Source organism: Indicator indicator, chromosome 20, assembly GCF_027791375.1.
Source record: "Indicator indicator isolate 239-I01 chromosome 20, UM_Iind_1.1, whole genome shotgun sequence".
Taxonomy (NCBI): Eukaryota; Metazoa; Chordata; class Aves; order Piciformes; family Indicatoridae; genus Indicator; species Indicator indicator.
In genome coordinates this window covers 18,285,337-18,307,041 of record NC_072029.1, presented here as the reverse complement: position 1 = coordinate 18,307,041, position 21,705 = coordinate 18,285,337, and the positions used below count along the sequence as shown (strand labels likewise).

The 21,705-nt window shown below is 46.0% G+C and overlaps 1 protein-coding gene across 1 annotated transcript in view; it reads right to left on the bottom strand.

The window, feature by feature from the left end:
- Positions 1-21,705, bottom strand: part of LOC128973678 (mitogen-activated protein kinase kinase kinase 3-like) — a 53,211-nt gene that overhangs the window by 21,716 nt on the left and 9,790 nt on the right. The window contains exons 2-7 of the mRNA XM_054390057.1: positions 19,954-20,063; positions 14,234-14,236; positions 9,846-9,886; positions 8,723-8,822; positions 3,149-3,262; positions 1,543-1,654 (exon numbers count right to left, since the gene is read on the bottom strand). Of these exons, the coding sequence (XP_054246032.1) occupies positions 1,543-1,654; positions 3,149-3,262; positions 8,723-8,822; positions 9,846-9,886; positions 14,234-14,236; positions 19,954-20,063 (480 nt within the window). The remainder of the gene's footprint in view (positions 1-1,542; positions 1,655-3,148; positions 3,263-8,722; positions 8,823-9,845; positions 9,887-14,233; positions 14,237-19,953; positions 20,064-21,705) is intronic.

Here is a 21,705-nt window from a genome sequence, read left to right as displayed (position 1 = left end):
GCATAGTTTCTGCTGAGGCTCTGTGCCTTACCATGTACTTCTGTGTGCACTTCATTCAGGATTATCTAATGACTCTTGCCAGACTCTGGGCAAACTCTCAAGACCCGAGTGAGCTAGGAAAAAAAACCAAATAGAAAAAGACAACCCTGATACATGCAAACACTGAGCCCAAGGAGAGCTCTCATACATCCAGCACCCACCTCTGGCTTCAGTAAGAGTTGGGCATGGCTGCTCAAGGGGCTACACTGGACCTGCCCTAAAAGAACATTTCCTATGTATCAGTATCTGAGATGCAGCAAACCACAGGATATGTTATCAAGGCAGCACAGGCTACAAGCCAGAAAAAGGGGAAAATCCTTGAAGAAAAATATTCTTTTGTTGCACAGAGAAAAGAGCTTGGAAGTGTTTACTGCCATGTAAGCACAGAGGCTCTTTGGAGAATGAAATTCATGTACATTTGCATACGGAAAGCCCCACTTTATTCAAGGCCTCTGATGCTGTTGTTTCTACAGCTACTGAATAATTGTACAACAACAACAGGGATCTGCAGAAGCTAGCCTGTAACCAGCACCCACAGGCATGGCAGAGAACACACACTGCATGACAAAATCATCAATCTTGACTATATGCTGTGTATGAACACTTTTTCCCCTGTTACACAGTCCTGCTTTACCAGTTCTGCACAAGGCACCCTGAGCTTGACAAGGTTCTTTTCACAAAAGCTCCTACAAACAGCATATCAAGAGTATGTGGCATTTCAAAAAGCTCAGAGGACTTTAGAAATAAGCACAAACTAAGGCACAGAACACCAAAGAAAACCACATGAGGCTACAAACAAACTCCAGTCCCTGCAGGGCTGCAAAAAGAAACCAGGCATTTGTTGGCCTGACTTCAGAGGCTGCAGGTCTGAAGGGAAAGGATGCTCCCCTTCACCTGAAATATGACCCCTGCAAACCACCTGTGAACATCCATTCTCCTGAGAAACCACTAAAGCAGCTACCACAGACTTCATTTCACCCACAAGAAGAGATTGGTACTACAGAGACATCTATTTGGCCCTCATGTGACAAAGCTGGTCTCAGCTCAGGAGCCAAGGAACCCAAGTTCATTCATCTATGTTATTCCCTTCACTGGGAAAACAGGAGAGACATTGAGAGAACTGCAGCAGATAGTTAAAGGAATGAGTATGTCAAGAGCTCAAACCCCCTTGGCTTTCTATAAGTCCTCTCTTCACTTTGATAAAGCTCAGTAGCACTGAATTCCCCAGAGATTTTTTACCACTGCACTTCTCCCCTCACATTACACCTCAGATCCCCTGTTCTTAGTTTTCATGCTCAGTGTGACTCTGCTCAGCACAACCTCATCCAACCTATGCAGCTTGCAGTCTCTTCCTCAGGCTGAGGATATGCAGCAGCTGGTGGGAGACATCAGGGTGGCCATCCAGACCGTAGCAGCTACAAGGTTGTGACAGAAAAGAGAAAGGGGATGGCAGCCAGCTTGGAAGAGCACAAAAAGCCCAGCAGAGTGTTGCATTTCACTGACCTGTTGAATACTTCCTTGTCCTCTCAGAGTCTTTGTACAGGGACCCCATGATATCACCCATGGACCTGGAGATCCTCATCTCATGCTGTTTACTGTTGTTCGGCTGGAGGAGCTGGTAATCAGACAAAGGGGAAGATCAGACTCAGGCAGAGCCCCTGTGGACACACCATGTGAAACCCTGGATTTGGCTCCCCATGACCATATTGCCCAAGAACTACTTAAAAAAATAAAATAAAACCCAGACAAGCACGTAATCTAGAGTGATCCAAAAACCATTCACAAGTAATTCATGTCTTTTATTAAAATACCCTAATAAAATTAAGCTCCAGTTGACAACAGTAAATACAGACATTTGACATAGAAGACTGATTCTGCATTGCATTATCTCTAGACACACACAGGCATTGATCCTTGGCCTGAACCCAAGCCTACAATCCCAAAATCAGAGCCTTTCCTCCATGCTCCCTAGACTTCCATGGCAGTCTAGGTACTACAGAGGAGCAGAGGGGGTGATCAGGCTCTGCTAGAGAAAACAAAGAAGGGGGAAGAGCAAAGAAATGCATACCCAGCTGGCAACTTAAACAATTGTGGCCAGAGTCTCACTAAGATGATGTGCTCCAGTGCACAGTGATTTTGTGATGATTTTATGTATGACCTTTGAACTGTATGTGCTTACATGAAGGAGCATGGTTATATGTTTCAGGAAGAGATGGTCCTCCTCTCAAAGGCATGCATGAATCCACCTGGCCTCCCTGCTCTTGGTAGCTGACTTGGAATACTTCTGTGTTCCACAGCTGCTAGGGAAGACCACTCAATTTCTGCCCTAGATTTAGGAAACCTCAACTGATGGCTGGGGCTCTGGTCTTGGCAGGTTGATTGGCTCTCAAAAGGAGCAGAGAAGATTCTTTGAGCACCAGCATTAGCATGAGGATAGGCACTCTGAGATTGAAGACTCCTAGTCTCTCCAGGACTTCTAGGAAATACAAGGAAGAAAGGGAGTTGCAACATCTGCAAATCCCTTGCTTTACAGCCCGTGCTTGGGGCAGCACGACGTGTGCTTGGCAAGACACTCTGTGCAGGCAAGGTCAAGCTAAACAGGCTTAACTGCAAAACCACTGAGCTCAGGAAAATCAAATAAATAAATATGAAAAGACAGACAATCCTGCATGAGACTCAAGGATTCTCGAGTTTGCTCTTCCTGGCTTTAGTACTGCAGCACCATATGGAGGGAACAGTCCCCACGGTGCCACCCAACATGGCAAGAGCCAGGGCATCACCCTCTATATAAAGAAAAGGCTGCAGAAATTCCTCTCTAGAAAGGAAGCATCCCTAGGCAGAAAGCACAAGGGGTTCTCTTGGGGTTTAACCTTGTCTGAGGATCAGTACAGTATTTAACCCTACAAAGGGTGCAGGAGGAGCTAGAGGGAGCTGAGCACAGCCTCCCAACAGGAGGATTTCTGAGCAGCTGAGCCAGAGCAGGGCTGACCCCTCTCATGGCCACCCTGCCCTCTGCCCTTCACCGTCAGGAGGCTCATTTCCACTCCCCAGCACAACAACAAGGCATCTTGCTCCAGACACAAAGGAGCAGGGAAGGTGAAGGACTCACATTCGCTTTCTTTGGAGCACTCACAAGGATTCGCAGGCTCTTCAGGGAAGGGCTCAGCTCCAACTGTTCCATCGCTTTGTCCAAGTCTTCCTGGGATTTCAAAGGGATCGGGAGCTGGAAGGGATTGAACAACACCAGAGCTCAGCAGTGTCACACTTTTGGGTAAAGAGAAGGAAGCCAGATCTTTGCAGTGAGCAGCCTGGGAACCAGGACATGAGGGAGGAACCCAAGAAGGCGGATGGAAAACAAAGCCCCTGTGCCCTCCAGCTTGCTGAGCTGTAACAGTTTCTTCCAAGTTCCCATCTACCAAGGAACAGATGCAAAAAATCACAACAAAAATCATCTGCAAGGAGACAGCTTAAAGTCACATCACCAATTCAGCTAGTGAGGAGAGGTGAAGGCTGAGACAAAACCATAGACTTGGTGTCTGCTGTCATGGGGCTGCTCTGATCTTGGGAGTTTGTAGACCAGACCTGCTGCTACCCAGCCCAAAACAACCCCACACATTTTTCCTGGGAAAACAGTCATGCAGTGGTGCTCCAAGGAAGCAGTGAGCTGCTCCCAAAGATTTATTCTGATAGATCCTCAGAGGCCTTCCCTGCTACTGCAGTCTGTGCTTCTGAACACTGACATAGTCCCCCACCAGGGCTTGGGCATCATCTCACAAACAAGAGCCTCTTCCCTTTTGATGTGAAAGGTGTGCATTGCTCTCCCTACAGGAACCACTTCTTTCATAGCCAGCAGGGCAAATTTAGCTTCTGCACTTCAGAAGGTAAACAGGAGAGAGCTACAGAGCTGTGTCTGTCAGGCAGCTAACACTTCTGCTGCCTTCCTGGTGAGGGGCAGATTATTGCCCTGGTACCTCCAGAGGGAATTTGACCCTGGCATTGCTGTGTGGTGCACCACGTCCTGCAGATGGCCAACAAAGCTTCCAACACCCAACACACCTGCACTTCAGAGGAGCTTTGTGGACTTCTGCTGCCCTGGGCTAAGATGAAAACCTCAGCTTTTTGCCCGCCACACAGGGGCATTCTGCCCAATCTCATAAAATCCAGGCTTCAGCCTCTCTAGGTTGCCTGGGGCATTGGCACTGATTCCAGCCAGCACAGCACACATTTACACTCATGCCTGTGCCAAAGTAGACAGAAGTTTACCCACTGAAGGGACCAAGCAGCCACAGCTCACTGAAGGTTTTCAGTGGTCTGTGGGATCCACAGCTGCCCAGAACTCCTGCAAGGCAGCTCAGCCCTCTGGGTGATCAGGGTTCACACCACCAGCCAGAGCAAAAGCTCTTCAGATCAATTGCCAGAGAAGACAAGACTCTAAAGCTGCCTGTGTCTACCTTTTTGATCCCAGGCTGTTGCCAAGGCTTTGGCTGTTGGCCTGTAGGCAAACACACCTCAGACTCTGTGCACTGAGGCTAGGACTTCAGAAATGACCAGGTCAAGGGAAAACTGTGGACCCTGGCCAACAGAGATGAGGTTTCACCTCAGAAAACTGCTACAGACACTTCCTCCACCCAAGCACCACAGCCTCAGCTTGCCAAGTTCCATCTTAAGATGTCCATGTGGCTTACTGTTTCCACAGTATGAGCACCTCAAGATTTTGACTGAGTTCCTTCTAAAGAATGAACCTCAGGTTGAGTTAGAAGTGCCCTTCTGGTGTAAAGTATGCAAATGTGGCTGAGAAATTCTTACCGAAAACAAACTACCACAGAAAGAGAGACTCTAGAGCAGAGCATTTAGCACATTCAGTGAGGAAGAGGGATAATCAGGCTGTGCAACCTTTGTCTGAAATCTGCTTATTCCTTTGTGGGTAGGAAAAGTATTCCAAGAGGAACTCTTGAGAAAGCCTTGCCTAAGCATGTCCTACAAGCTGTAAGGAGTTGTGTTCTCCACCAAACCACACAGGATTCAGCTCAGGAAGATGTCCCTGACCTCCCAAGCAAGGGACCAAACCACCTGGTGCAGGGATTGGACGTGAATGAAAGGAAAATACTCACCAGATACTATCAACCACTCAGGGCATTCAGCAGATCCACACACTAAATGGTTAGACCATGTCTCATGGTTAAACTTTGGGATCTGAATGAACCACCCACATTCATAGCTGGTACCAGACAAAGATGGTACTGAATATGTCTCCCAAGTACTGTGCAGCTGTTCTCAGTCTGCTTCCTTACACAAGGAGGACAGCTAAAGATGTATTCTCTTGGTACAAGGCTGAGCCCTCTTGAAGCTCACAAGGGCTCCACAGGTGCATGAAGCTGACAAGCCTTCTCTCCTCTGCTCACCCATACAGAAATGGGAATGATGGAGAGCTGCTCCCCCTTGTTTCACCACAAAGCAGAACCTGTATAGTCCCACTGCTCACCCATCCATTTACTAAGCTCCTCACAAGTGTTCAGAGAAATCCCTCTGCTGCTGCTTTGAACAGAATGTTCTGGGGGTCACTCCCCCTCACTCCACAACATTAACACTTTTGCATGCCTACTTCAGAGGAGCCAAAACCATCAGGCAGAAATTGCCTTCCCCTAAAAGGGCCTGGAGCCAGTATTTAGCTTGGCTTTACCCATTACCCACATCTGGCAAGTAGATTTTGCTCAGTTTGGCTTCCAGACTGTGACACACATGGATATCAGGAACAGGTATCTACCAGGCATGAGGCTAGACTCATAGACTCATAGAAACATAGACTCATGCAGAACCACAGAAGGAACTGCCAGGGTGCATTTCAGTAACTGGATTTGTTCTGTTTACAGAGGGAGCAGCCATAATGAACAGCACAGTTTGCCTGCACAGAAGTTGCACTAAATGGAGCTTTTTAGATGTTCTTGCTCCTCTGGAGCTTACTGGTTTAGTTTGAGACTTGGTACTCAATCCACTGCAGTCTAAGAAAGTGAGTGCAAAGGGTGAGTTTTCTCTGACCACAACAGTACTGCTGGACCTCACTCTGTAAGACACTGCAGAAAGCCAAAGAATAGTAGGAAACAGGGTTGGGGAAAAATCTGAGAGGTCAATTAGTTCATCTTCCTGCCCAGTGCAGGACCAACTGGCATCAACAGTTCTCAGCAAACACTTGTTAAATGTGCTTTTCTCTCCTTCCCCTCTCTGTAATGGAGCTTCTACCACTTCCCTAGGCTTTAACTCTCCCTAACCTTCAGAAATGATGCTGTGGGACAGCCTCAGAGGAGACAAGCAAAGGGGGGTAAGAAGGGAACTTGAGGTGCACTGAGATTCAGAGTTCTGCCCCAGGTCAAATCACAAGTTAGTGATGGAGACAGGACAAACAAGGCAGACACCTGGAACAACTGTTTTGTAGTGCATGCAGATCAAACTCAGACAGTTCATTTGCCATGAAAGCTCAACCTTCCCATCCATAACACACCTGATGTCTAACACTACGTCCTGCTGCCCACGGCCGGGCCGGATTTTGCTGTCCCACTCATCAGAACGAGGAGCCAAGCTCAGCACTAACACACAGATATGCCCCACGCGGTACACCCATGGCCAGGCCCTGCTCTTATCTTTACCAGCCCAAGCCTGCTGATTCCATGGTCCCACCAGGATGTGATTCATGCATGCCCCTGCTCCACCCAGCTGGCATGCTCATCTCACTGATCTTAGCTGCAGGACTTCTGCTTCACCGGGACGGGGACTGACATTTAGTGAGCTTTTATACAGAGGCAAGTTGACCTCGGTGTCATTTTTGTCTACCAGGTGCTACTGCAAGAGAAACACTTGATGCAATAAAGAATCACTGCAGAGTTGCCTTTTGAGCATGAAGAAAGCTTGAAACCTCTGAGACCTGCAGATGTGAGACTCAAAAACCTGCCCCAGAACATGCTAGGAGACAGATGCTGGGGTACCACCATGTAGATCTATAGGCTATCTCCCTGAAGGTCACTTCTGGCTGGTTTTAGTGTTTTGACAATAACAACCCTGAATCACTACTGCTCAAACCTCTGCCCAATGGTGCGGGTTCTCACAAGGAGAAATTCTTATGTATAGGAAAATAAAACACTGAAAGTTGTCCTCAGCTCTAAAAAGTGAGGAGTACCCCAAGGCGTGCTCATGGTTTCACTGTGTGCTGTGCACATGCCCAGGAAGATAGTCTCTAACATGGGATAAAAATGTGTTATTCAGGCTTCTGTTTGCTGCTGCTGGAAAAAATTCCTCTTCCAGTGGAAAGAAACCTGGAATGAAATGAGTCATTCCTGGAGAATTCAATGGCAGGCTTTTCCTGGGAGGGCTGTCAGAGAATGCCCAAGATTAGAAACCTGAATGCATTCAAAGCCAAAACCCAGTGGACACTTTGGTATCATGAGGTACCTATTCTAAAAGAATAGCAACATTTTGTGGATCAAACCTCCAATGAAACAGAAGGGAGACAAAAAGGGAAAAAAAAGGAGGAAAAAGCTCTCCTGACAACCTCTCTCTCTTTTCATGCTTTGATGAAAAGCTGTTAGCCACTTGTAATTAATACTCAAACAAGCAACTTGTCAGGACAGATCTAAAAGAATTTGTGTTTAAAAGCTCATCTGATTGCTATCTGGCCCTCTCTTCCTTCCCAAAGCCAAATCCACCTTGAGATTCTAGTGGCTCCAGCTGCCTGCCCACCTCATGGCAAGATGTCTCAGAAGAAAACACTGAGCATACCAAAACAGATGCCAAGAATGTTCCCCTTCTAGGAATAGGCTCTCATCAGTACTCTCCTCTCAGACACAATGGTGGGCTCAGAGGAAAAGCTGAAAAAATCACAGTGGCATATGTTGGAGAAGAAAGGTCTTTAATCCTTAAAATATAAGGATCACAGAGGGTGGGTTTCTTGGTTGCTTGTATGTGGCCATATGACCTGCTAGAAGAACCTCCAATGATGCAGATTTCACTGCAGACCTAACCACAAGAAGATGTACATGGCTCTGGGGTTTTGGGGTGAAACAAAGTCAGCACTAGATAAAAGTACACTGTATTTCTTGCCAGCACTGTCTCTCACTCTCTGGAACTTCACCATGATCCTGCAACTGGCCCCAAGATGAGAAGGCTTTGCACCCTACCCAAACATGCAGTAGCCTATAGTCATTTTGTGTGTCTCTCAGGAAAGCCATTTGGTCTTAGCCACTTTCCTCTCTGTCCTGTGTGTGCCCTCTCACCATCCAGATACTCTGAAAGTTGGTCCTGTTGTCCCAGGGATGTCAGGAAGAAAATATCTACAGCTGTGGACTGTGCAGCTGAACTGAAAATGTCTCCATCATCTCAGTTACTCAGTTCATCATCCTGTTTGAGTTAAAGGAATTTTTTGTTCCGGGCAAAGACAATGTTCCTGGGTCACCATTTAATGGGCTTTAATTGAAATAATTTTGAGAAAGGAAAAGCTGGCTTGGAGTCCAAGACTCCAACTGAGCCGTGTCCAGACAACAGCTCTTACATGCTTGCTAGCTGGGAACCACAATAGAAGTTTATTCTTCTCCACATACATGTACAACACTAAATCAGGGCCTTCAGAACAAAACTCACTTCTGAAGGGGTCCCCAGGCACCTTTAAACTCCCCCTTTGCAATAAGAAGAAGAGTACCTCATTGTTCACACAGACTAAGTCCATCGTCTGTCCAAAGGCATCCGTGACCTTCTGCACCACCTCTTTGAACTTGACTGGTCTTGGAAACTGGATAATCCTGGACACACAAACAAATACAACAACAGTCTCCATTTACTTGAAGCACACTGGAATTTGGGATTAGACTGACAGTTCAAAAGGAAGGATCTGTATTCTTCCACAACAAAGCATAAAGCTTGCTCCTTGCTTTTACACTCTTCTATATAGAAATGTTGCTCCTCTGTTGTGCCCTAGAGGGGACTTGACCTACCCTGCAAGAATATTCACCAAAACTCCTAGTGCAGACCCCCTTTATGTGAGGTACAGGTGGAAAAGAATATCCAGTAGCCCTTCACTGGAGAAGGCTCAGGATCATACACTGGGCACTGATTTATCATCTTCATTTTTAGCAAATGGCTCTGACAGGGAGGAAGGATGGAAGACAGAACAATGCATTTTGGCCTCTTTTGACTCTCCTGTGCCATCACATGCACCAGCTCTATAGGTACCTATCAGTAGGTACACTCTAGCCCTACAATAATATTACTTAAATTTTCCTTGGCTTTAACATGCAACTTGGACCATCAGCCTGTGAGTTTCCAGCCCTGTGTCCTGTCCTGCCACAGCCACCAAGCACCAAGCAGAGGTGATTCCATGAAAATGTCAAGCAGGGAAGGGTGGGCAAGCTTTAACTCCCAGCTCTATTTTTATGGGACTCATGCCCAAAATGTGGTTATCTGAAGTGTCATGGGCTGCTAATCAAAGGACACATTTCTGCAGAGCTGCAGCTCAACTGTGATTCAGCAGGGCTCGAGAATCAAAATGAGAAAAGGATTCAGGCGTGCCTCCTGTGTCCCTGGCAAGAGGCATTTAATGACTTCCAGCTTAGAACCACTTCACCTGTGTGCACATCCCAGGAGGTACCTGTGTCAAATAGGATGACAAGGCAAGGCTCTTGTGTGTAAAACTGTAGTTGATCTCAGGGAAATGAATCCTTCTAGGAGCTCATCTGCAGCTGGTTGAAGACAGTAGGGTGATGTTGGGTAAAAAAAAAAAATGTAATTTTTCCCTGTACACTTGGGGGACTGGGCTGGGTACGTACCTTTTCTCTCCTTCATATTCAAACTTGATCCTGACATTTCGCTGTTGAAAGAAAAAGCAGAAAATGGTTAGGTCCCAAACTGTATCCCAGACTGACTCACAGATCCAAAGCTGACAGGGGGTTCTCAGGGAGACTCCTCTCTCTCCAGTGGACATCTGGTCTATTTAGGGCCAAGCAGCCTCTTACATTTGTGGACTTTGGGGAAATTCCACATTGCTGATAAAGGTGCCTGTCAAAAACAGAAGGTCTTCTGTAAGTAAGTGTAAGTAAGACACTTGGTCATCTGCACAACTGTTAAGTTTTAACAAGATGCATCAATGAACATGGGAAACTGAATGCTTACTTACTCCCAAGTAAGTTCAAAGTAAGTAAAGTAAAGTTCAAAGCAAGTAAGTAAAGAGGTAAGCATTTAAGTGGCTGATGTCTGTCCATCTTCTGAACTTCCCATGGGTTTACTACAGCACTCTTCTGGTGGAAACTTAAAAAGTAAAGCTCTGAGGATGTTTAATAGAACACAGGAATATTTGCAGCAAAGAAGTGGGGAGGCAGCCTTGGATTTAGGATATTAGGTAATGACAGGGGGAATGGAATAAAGCTGGAAGTGGGTAGATTCAGACTGGACATGAGGAAGAAGTTCTTCCCCATGAGAGTGGTGAGAGCCTGGAATGGGTTGTCCAGGGAGGTGGTTGAGGCCCCATCCCTGGAGGTGTTTAAGGCCAGGCTGGATGAGGCTCTGGCCAGCCTGATGTAGTGTGAGGTGTCCCTGTCTATGGCAGGGGGGTTGGAACTAGACTTTGTGGTCCCTTCAGCCCTGACTTATTCTATGATTTCAAAAGCCAGCAGGGCTGAGGTGGTTTCTGGGGGGCTGTTATTTTGTCAGGACCTACAAAATGCAAAGTATAGGAGGCATCACTACATCATACACAGTAATGATTGCTCACTGCGAGAGGAATCATTAAATTTGGCCAACGAAGAGCCAGCAGAGTTACAGGCAGACTGAGCATACAGTTGTCCAGGGTCTGGTAAAAGCTGTCTGTCCCATCCTCTGTTTGTATATATTTAGCAGTGATAGGGACCACAAGGAGCATTTTCATTTCTTCAGCTTCTCAGACTGAGACTGAGCCGAGCATGCCCCTAGCATCCCTTGGCTCGTTCCAGGCCTCTGATGGTTTCCAAGGCAGATCAGAACCCTCTTTAACTTCCAGATCAGGTTTAGTCACCCCAGTTAACCAGGGCTCTGCCTCTGCTAGTGCACCCAAGAGAATAAAAGTGGTCACCCCCTCCCTCTGGGTTGTAGCACCAGGGAGGGCTTGGTCCTGCATTGCCTGCATCTCACAGGGATGATTCCCAACTGGGTGGGTGACAGCCCTTCCTGAGCAAGTGCCTTATCTCCAACCCTGGATTGCCAGCTCGTGAAGGCACACTTTCCATCCTCTGGAGGGGAAAGTAGAGCCACAGTGAAACAGCTTTGTCTCTAATGAGGAAAATGAGCTGGACGGGCGTCTTCAGGTTTATTTTTACACTGACAGCTCCTCGAGTTCTGCAAACACCCACCAAAGTTTAGGTTGGAGGAAATTCGTTGGAAAGCTTAAAAAAAAAAAAAAAAAACCCAAAAAACCCCAGCAGATTCAGGGTAAACACGTTGGATCATCCAAAACACATCCTTTTATCTCTGCTTGTGACATTTTCTGTGTCTCCATAAAGGCTGGGAAGAACCAGTGCTGGGACAGTCACCAAATGGGGCACTCCAGTGCCACAAGGCCTGTGCTTAACAGGCACTTGTATCACCCCAGTGTCTGCAGCCAGTTCTCCAGCTCCACAATATTTGGGCAGACTCCAAGTTCACTTCTAGAACCAGGCTCAACTCATAAAAATATCAAACCAACTCTAAACCAGTCTAAAATTCAGAAGGGAAAGAGACAACCACAACCAAGCTAGTGCTGAAAGTCCAAATCATTCTAAAGAGACAGTTAAATGCAGGTGGGACTGCCCCCTTGGGATATCTCTGTAGAAAAAAGGGGGAGGGAGAAAAAAAAAATATGGGATTTTTATTTGTATGGGCACCCCTCTGAACAGGCTGATTCACTCCCCCTAGATGCTGGCAGCAAATCAGCTGGTGTGACATGACTGCAAGTAGCTTTGCAAAGCCCTTCTGTAAAAGAAGAGGGAAAAAACAAATCAGAGCAAGGAACTTTCGAGGTTTCTCCTTCCAAAGGAGCAGGACGTGTCAGGGGAAAAGCTCAGGCAGCTCCTGCCTCGCTGCAGGAAACCTTTCAAAGCAGAGGTTTCACTTTTAGCACAGATCCAAACACTGCACCGAGCTGGGACAGAGCACACGGCGCCTGCTTAATGCTGAGCAACACAAATGTCAGAGACAAATAACTTCTGAAAAACAGCTTGTGGCTGGAAAATGTCAAAACACTCGTATAGAGCTCCAGAGAGAGGAGAAAAGGGGAAATAAATAAATAAAGAAATGAAAAGAGCCACGACCCTGCTGCACCCTTTTCTTCTACATCAACAGCAGGGCTGATGTGCCATGGCTCAAAGCCAACAGGAGCCAGCCAGCTGCCCCACACTGCTCTCCTCCTGAGCAGAGCACCAAAACACATTGGCTGCAACAGGAGAAGGAAAATCCACTTCATTTGTTAATTAGACCTTTTTTTTTTCCTGATACAAAACACACTAATCTCTTGCCTCCCTCAAAGAGACTAAGACTTTAAATTATCAAGCATTTGGAAGAGGGATAAATCAACATTTATCAATAGCCTGAGAAGTTAGTTGCAGTTTTTCACTCTTTCCTTGGCTTGCTCATGTTTCTGACCCACAGCTGTAGCTGAATTCATCACTGCTATCAGCAACAAATGCTTTTATAAAAATAAAATTAAATTAAAAAAAAAAAAAGGAAAAAAGTAAGTGGGCAGTGCCCAAAGCACCAGGAAGTCCCAGGGGATGAAAAGCACTTCCTAAATGCTGGAGCAGGCTGTGATTTTTTACACCCATGGAAATCTGCTTTGGAGCAACTGGCTTGAGATTACACAGGAAGCCTGGGGCACTGCCAAGTGCTGGAGGAAAAATCTCACACAAGCCTGCATCCAGCATCTCAGGCACATGATGGAGGGGATGGCAGGATCACCATTTTCTCCCTAAGGACCTCAACACAACATGCAAATGCTTGAAGGCAGGTCACAGAAGAAATGCAGATGGTGGAGGTTGCTGGGTCCTAGTCACTTTTGTAATTTTGTGAGGAATCCTTGCACAATCCAAGTCATGCTATTTACCCTCCCTGCCATCATCATCAGATGTGAAATGAAGTTAAGAGCAGCCTTGGTATCCCCACAATCAAGATGTCATTAGTTAGTGTAGGAGAACAAGCTGAGAGATCCAAGAAGGACATGTCAAATACAGTGGAGGAGAGGGTTAAGGCCAAGCCACAAGGCACCAGCATTTCAGTAATGGTTTCATGGAGCCCTGTGAAAGCTGACACAGGGAATGAGCAAGCAGGGGAAACCCAGGCATGAAAGCGTGAGGTGCTTCGCACCTAAGGGTGTGAATTAAAAAAACAGTCTGTGGTAAGGCAAGGCTCCAGGCAGCCATTCAATACAAAAAGGGGGTATTATAAAATGGAAAGATGCCTTTTAGAGAGGTCCTGTAGTGACAGGACAAGGGACAAGGCTTTTAAACAAGAGAATCAATTTAGGTTGAATGCAATGAAGAAATTTGTTTATGATGAGGGTGGTAAGACACTGGAACAGGATGCCCAGAGATGTCATGGATGCTTCACCCCTTTGAAGTGTTTAAGGCCAGGTTGGTTGAGGCTTTGAGCAACCTGATCTAGTGGAAGATGTCCCTGACCACAGCACAGGGGTTGGACTAGATGGTCTTTAAAGGTTCTTCCAACACAAAGCACTCTATGATTTATTCTACAAAGCAGAGCAGCAGAATCAAGCACAAACCCTAGATATGGATCTCTTGGGCTGTATGCACCGACCTGCTTTCCCTTTCCACGTGCGTTTCCATATGGCATGGGGCATGGAGAAGCCCACATCTCACCTGGGGTCTCTAGGCCCTGCTATGACAAACAAAATAAGGGACAGCCCTGACAGGAAATACCACAGTCATTCCCTTCATTTCTGGAATAACTTCTTCTCCAAGATACTTGTCTCAGCATTTCCTCCAGCCCCACTAACAAATGGATGGCAAGAAGGAGTAAGATCCTGCCTTGGAAAGGAAAAAGCCAAGCCACCACAGTGGCCACAAACCCATCACCATCTCTACAGGCTTTCCTTGAAATATTTTTAGCTCCTTCCTCAAAACTTCTAATTTCAAGAACAGACCACAACTGCCAAGCTTCAGAGGAAGCACTGAAAGGGCAAAGTGCCTCTGCCCACTTGCTGGGGACCTTGCACCCCAGAAGGCTCAGCCAAGCTCATCCCCTGGAGCTGCAGCAAGCAGCCCTGTGTGCTGGTTTAGATTAAGGAAAATGTTGGAAAAAAACAGAAAAAGTGTTTCCAAATGAGGTGAATCATGATCTTCTACAGAGATCCCTGAAGAGCTGACTGCTGTTTGTAATAAAAGCACCCAGGGAGAGCAGGAAAACACACAGTTAGGCTTCAAATGGAAGTGGCTTTGGAGGAACGGAAGGTGCTGAGCACCCTCGTGGCTGAACACCCAGAAGGTTGATCAGATTAGTGTGTGGGACCAAGTTGAGCAACCCATGCCTGTGGAGAAGGGTGTTTGATGCCACAGGGGCACCCTGGCTGTGTTGCCTCAATGCTATCAACTGCAGACAGGGACCCAGCAGAGGAGACAGCCCCCACACCTCCACATCTGCTGCAGCACCTAAACTGCCAGGCTGCAAAATCCCAGATGAGTGACAAGTTCAAAGACTTCCCTCTCCCACATCCCCTCCTCCTAGAACCCACTGCCATCAGAAACAGTATTGTGGTCAGACCCCACTTCTGGGGTTTGTTTCTAAGGCTGGCTGGCTCCTGTCACACATAACCAGAGGACAGCTTTGCCCATGCTGAGACTAGAGGTTGTATTACTTCTTCCATCCAAATCCACAGTTGCCTCACAAACCACCTGGGACAGAACCTCTGGCTGCAGCATTAACCTTTCTGAGGTCAAGAAAGGCAGGGGAAAAAAAAAAAAGTCATCACAAGGTGCCTCCTCTTCCCTTCAGCACTACTCCTCGAGGGGCTCCCTCCAGCTTTGCTCTTCTCCACCCACAAGAACTTGGGCACTTACTCCAGTTTCTACCCTGGGTAAAACAGGGGCAACAAAGGAGACCCACTTCTGCAAGCTGTAGAGTAAGCAGAGGGTTTATAATACTTACTTTTCTAATCTTCTGCAGGTTGGATTAGGAAACAAGGAGAAAACCCTGCTGGGCAGAGCGATGCTCAAGCTCTAGCGCTCTAGCGAGACTCCTTTGTATCAAGCCCCAAAGCAGTGGGATTTCTCCTCAACTTCTGGCTTTGGACAAGGGAAATCATCAGCACAGGGCCCAGCTGAGGGGGACTTCTGCAGTTCCCCAGCGTGCAGATTGTTTGCATTAGTTCTGTGCTCGCCCCTGCCTGTAGCAAGGGGACGTTCGTTACGAGCCAGACAGCTGGAGCGGGTCCCTAGACCGCAGTAGGAGATGACTAATGCGCGGCATTAGGAATTATCTGCACAGAACCCCCACGCACTCTGGCTTATTCAGCAAGCAGACAGAAAGGGGTTTGTCTGGGATGGCCCCTTCTGCCCTCAGGGGGTGCAAGTTACGAGATCCTGGTCCCCTCGGATCCTTACAGATCTTTTCCTCTGAAAAAAAAGCAAACCCAGCCTGTGAGCGGCTCAGAGGCCAGCAGAAAGTTGATCTCTAGGAGGTTCGCTGCTCCCTGTTGCAGACGTTTTTGGTTTATACAGCAGCAGCAATCACAGGCTTCAAGAGATTTATCCTAAACCACCTACCTGGCAGGGAATAGCTTTTTTCCAGCTGGATTTCTCTTTGCTGTTACTCTCTTAGCACCCAAGTTAGCTCCTCCACCCACAGATAAGGGCAAGAAAGCCTCTTCCTCAAATCCTTTGGACTCCACTGCCTTTGCCATCTGCAGCCAAGGCTTTCCCAGCTGGTGTTGTTCCCTTGCTTCTGGCCCCAAAGCGGGGTAAATCCCTGCAGATCTCCTCACTGAGACTTCCATCTTTAAGGTGGTATTTACGGACCTCCATTGTATTTCCCAATGGCGTAACAGAAGTGACAAAGCCAAACTCCTTTTGAGCTGTTTAAAGACCTACGAACAGAGAGCTCTAGAACACGAGCTGTATTTTATTCCAGTTATGAGCAAGCCTTGTCCTGCATCCACCTTGCCAAAGAGTCCAGAAGTCATTTACTAAAAGAACAACTTTTGGGTCAGGCCGACATTTGCCTTCCTCACAAACATTGGGCTTTACTGCAGTGGGAGAACTTGCAGTCAGAACTAACCTGCCAGAGGACCTTCTAGCTGTCATCAGCTGAGAGAGAGGCCTGTGCCAATGCCTTGTCATGGGACCAAAGTGCAGCACTGACAACCAGCTTCATACTGTGAGTTCCCAAGTGCTACTTATATGAATAAATGAATGTGCACATAAATAGACAGATACAAAATAAATGTTCATGTAATTGGTCCATTCCTCTCCAAGTTTCTGTCTGGGATGTCTAATTCTTTGTGGTTTCCCTTCTTATCCCACTCATCTTTGTCCTTAGTAATCACAATGCAGATCTTTACTCTGCTGTTTCCTCCTTCCCCTCTTCAGAGACACTGCTGTAAACAAACTCCGTTGTCTGTTCAGTCCAGGAGATGGCCTGAAAGGATCCCTTCCAGCCACACCTTGAGGAATAATTAAGTGATAAAATGAATAATGGAGGAATAACAGCGCAGAGGAAGCACTAGGAGTAACTTCAGGATGATCCCTCTGTTCCCAAAACCAGTTCCTTGTCAAAGATTGTGAGAAAAGGGAGTCCATCTCTATCCCCCTGCTCTGTTTTCTCACCAGGCAGAAAGACTAGCATCACATAGTGGTTGACACACCTGACCAGGACTCAGGAGATTCAAACTCAGCCATCACAGCTGCTGCCAGCTGCCTGGGCAAGCTAAAGGAAGAAATTCATCTGCACCATGCATCAAGCACTGCTGCTCTCATTTTCAGCTTGTTCTACCATGAGGCATTAGGCATCCTTAGTCCTAAACTCATCTGTAAGGAAAGCAAACTCCAAAAAGCAAGCTTCTCATGCAATTTGCCAAAGGATGTTCTTTTCATAAGACGATCTGAAGCTGAACTGTTGATATTTTGGGGAAGAAATATGGTGTAGCACATACCAGTAGAGACTGCTTTCTTGTGTGGCCCAGTCCTACCAGGAATACTCTCTGGCAGGCTCCAAATTCCAGCTTCTGTCAAGAGAGCACTAAGGAACCCCTCCAGGAGACAGAGATGAGATAGCACTTTGGTTGTGTTTCTCTGTGGACCAAAAAAACTGCTGCAAGCCATAAAGGGACTGGTTAGTTAATCAACACATTCTTGTTTAAAATGAGGTTTTTTTCCAGTGGAAATTTGGAACACTGACTAAAGGATTCCTATGCCTCAGGAAAGCATCTTGTTCACAGAAAATTAGGGTCTTTTTTTTTTAATTTAACAATTGAACATTCAGATCCAAGTATTTCAATGTGAGCATCTTGCTTCAGGGCCTCTTAAGACACCTACAATGAGATTCCCAGAGGAACATTTAGCATCTAAATGCCCCATTCCTCACTCTCCCTCTCCAAGAAGGGAGGCTGTGCAGGATGGCCTTCAGCCCAACTAGCCAACCTGATCACAGAAGAGAATAAAAAAAGGAAGAAAGAAAAAGGGAACACCAAGTAGCAAAGGATCAACAAATCACAGGCACAATGACAGCATTTCCAAAGCAATCTTCCTTCCCCTCCATCAACTTATGTGCTAAAAAACAAGGCAAAAAAAACCCTAAGTGACTCAAACAAGTTTCTGAGCTGCAAACGTGAACCAAGTACCCACTATTTCCACCTACTTTAGCCACTCCCCACCTCACAGACTAGACTCTAGTCATCCCACAAGCCAGACTCATTTCAGCTAGTCCAATTTAGTGAAGCAACAATCCAACACTCTCCAACACCCTTCATCTCATGGGGGCTGTTGGTCTGAATCCTCAACTCCAGATATGCAAGGGGAGTGGGATGTTGACTATGTGCATCTCGTCCATCAGAGAGCTGAGTAGCAATGAGCACACAGTTTATGGATAAAAAAAGAAAAATCATAAATGTTTTCCAAGCATCAATGTTGTATGGGAAGGAAAGTTTGATTCCTAAGATAATAAAAGGCAAGTGGCAGCCAACAACTCTAAAAGTAGTATCAGAGCAGGGCATAACTCTACTGGTGATTTATAAATGAAGGTACAGGGTGAATGTGAATTTGGTTGTGGGTGTGAATTTGGTTGTGGGTGTGAACTTTACAAAACTTTTGTAGACAACAACTTGACCAACCAAAACTATTATTTTCAACTGATTTTCTGTATTTCAACTGCAGCATTTACAGCAACAGATTTCAAAAGTGACAGCAGGGATTTTCTCCTCATTCTGAGAAAACAGAGATGTTTTTTAATAGCAGACTATAAAGCAGGGCTACCCTGAAAGCAACCCGAGACGCCTTGGTATGTCCCCACCCATCAACTTGCAGAATATGCTGCCCCTGTGGAGCCGTCCAAAGCTGTGCTGGATTGTCTGCTTTGCCTGCAGCTGCAGAGCACCAGCTCTGGATTTCTCTGGTCAGTTTTGTAAACATCTTGGACTTATTTCAGCATGAGCTGAACACAAACCCAGTGATTCAACTTGGACAGCTGCTACCGCCAGGACACACTTTAAACCAGACACGGTACGTGCGCACGTGTTTTCGTCTGCATGTGTCTAGGAAGTCTAGAGGGATTTGGAGAAGGGTTTTTCCCCTCTGCATCCAGAGTTCTCTGTTGGTAGCACAAGTGCCATTATATATCCATGATGACAGTAACTGACAATTTGTTTTCTTCTCTGCTAGGCATTCAGCAACTGCAAGTTTATTCAAAGTCATGGTGCTACAAGCAGAATTCCACAGATATGCTTGCACACCTCTTGTGGTAGTTTTAGATTATGCTTTTACAATTTTTCACAGATTTCGAGCAGAAAGTAGTAAAAATGGAACTAAATCACTATGGGCTGTAAAAAGGAAAATAATGATTATTCTAAACAATTCCATTGGAGGGATAACTCCCATAAGATTTGGTTCCCATAACACCTCTCCAGCAGCCGCCCTGTCCTCTTAACTATTTTTTTCGATAACTAAATTTTTTCTTCACATCTTGGTGTCCACATAATATTTGTTCCATACACAAACAGGCTGTTTGATCTGCTTTAACAGTGTCAGCAAATACGTTCTGACATTGCTCAAGGGACGATGTCTTCGCTCAAATCAACTCTGAATGCGCAACAGGGCCAAAATGTTTGGGTTTAGAAGTATAAACACCAGTAATTAATATTTAAGCACTTTTATATAAGAATGACATTATTCCTCCCAAAAGACCCTGGGTGTCTACAGCATAAAATTGGCAGTCGGTCTTTCAAGTATCTGAAGTAAAATGTCCACATGATGGATTTCATATTTCATCAGTGCTGTCAATAGAAAACATTCGACTAAGCCAAATCTTAAAGCTGCATAGCCTGAAACCAGTTCTGCTGCTTCCAGCATGTCCTTGTGTCAGCTGGGATGGAGCTAAGTGGTAAGCAAGAGAAAGAAAGAAAGTGCCTGGGGATGGGATTTGAGATTTAACACTAGTTTCAGGCTCTGCTGCTGTGTTTGTGAATGGTTTGGGCTATCACTCTTCTCTACTCCACTGCTCCTCTGTGATAGAGAGATGTCTGTAGCTTCTATGCAGCGTTTCATAAAGAGGTCCACCTTGGTAAAATGATGTCATTTCTGATGTGCTGAGCTCCTGCAGCACTTCTTAACTCCAGGGATAACATCTGAAATCTGTTCTCCCTGCATGATAAGCACAATGCCCATCTCTTTGGTCTACTGAAGTTTGGGGTAGACTCAAGCAATGCCTTACCTGTTTGCTGGAGTGGATGCTGTTCTTATTCCTATTGTTGTCCAGCAGCCCCCCACACTTGCCCAATGCTGCCAAATCCTTCATAATAGAGTTCAGAGCTTCTTCTTCATCTGTAAAAGAAGGAGACACAACTGAAGTGAGGAAGGCAGCCTCCTGGAAGCGCAGAGTGGAAATGCAGCACTGCAAATACAATCTTTGAAGCCATGTGGGTCAAAAGACACAACATCTAGCCTTCCTAGTAAGAGAGGCATCCAAAGATTACATTACAGTCCCTTCCAGCCCATCATGTCTTGGAAATTCAGGTTTCTTCATCACAGGTGAGAGAGATGCTCAGAAAAGCCAGAGGCTGAGTCTGGGTGACCACTGCTTGCTCAGCTCAGAGCTGCTGCCTGCTGCCCATGGGGCCCTTTGGAGAGGGACCCATAGGCCAGATGCACTGTCCAGGGGGCTGGATCCAGCTTGTGAGGTATGAAATGGTCCTTTACATGTGGCACTTTACAGATGCCTTTCAGGACACAGAAAGCTCATGCAGCAGGTGATACAGTACACCACAGTTTTTCATCTCTCCCCCACCCTCCTCACTGAAGATGTTTAAGGGCCACAAAAGATTTTCAAAACTAAAGCTAGTTATAAATCATGGGAGAGGGCAAGAAATTCTTCAGAAGTAACAAACTCAACTATGCTGTACAGAAGAGAGACATCAGTAAGAGCCCATGTGGTAGTTCTGATCTCTGCAGAAAGATCCGTTTGATCTGAAACCATTCTCTTCTTCAAAACTTTTCCATTTATGGTTGTGGTTGCTTAAATCAACTACAAACCATTACATTGCAAAATACCAACCACAAGCAGTAAAAACTCTATCAGGACCTAGGGCACAGCATGCTCATTAGGAGGGTGTGAGACCCTGCTGCATGTCCCATGTTCATGGTGCAGTCAAGACAAGCAGGTATTAGGCACATGCAGCTACTGCTGTTAGGACACAAATGCAGCTACAACATTTTGTGTGCCACTGAGCATCTGCAGGGACAGAGCCACTCCTATGACAAGCCAGCCTGCAGATTTAACTCAAAGTCCACAAAGATGTGAAAGATGACAGAACTGCAAGCAATCATGCAGGACTGGACCCAGATACTGAGGTTCTTGCCTCAGGCAGGTACATCTCCTAGATCCTCAGGATCAAACACATCATCTCCTGTTTTTCTGCTCCTCCTGCTGTGTTGTATCAGCACTGAAGCCATGAAAACAGAAAGACGTGAGGAAAAGAATTCTCTTGTGCTGTGCACCCAGAGCCATCTCATTGAAGAAACAGGGTGGGGGGAAGTGAGGGGAAATGTTTAAAATCCAATGTCTCATTTATTTTAGAGCTCAGAAATAAGCTCTAACGCCTACACCAGGCATTAGGAAAATATTTATATTTTCCTGTAGGCAATGTGTGTGCATGTTAAATATAATAATATATAATGAATAAAATAATAACATTCATATTAAACAACATGAAGTGCAATTTCTCTTCCCTTTCACATTTCCCTACCCACTAAAGACACAGACTTGGTTTTTCCAGATGCATGGCAGGCAGCTTAACCAAAAATGCTACAAGAAAACATTAACTTTAAATTCTAGTTCAAGAAAAAAAAAAAAACATAAAGCCAAAAAAAGCCCCAAAAAGCCAAAATCCCACAACAAGAATGTTTGCATTGTTTGGGGTTTGACTTTTTAGGGATTGGGTCTTTGTTTTTGCTGTTACAAGGCACC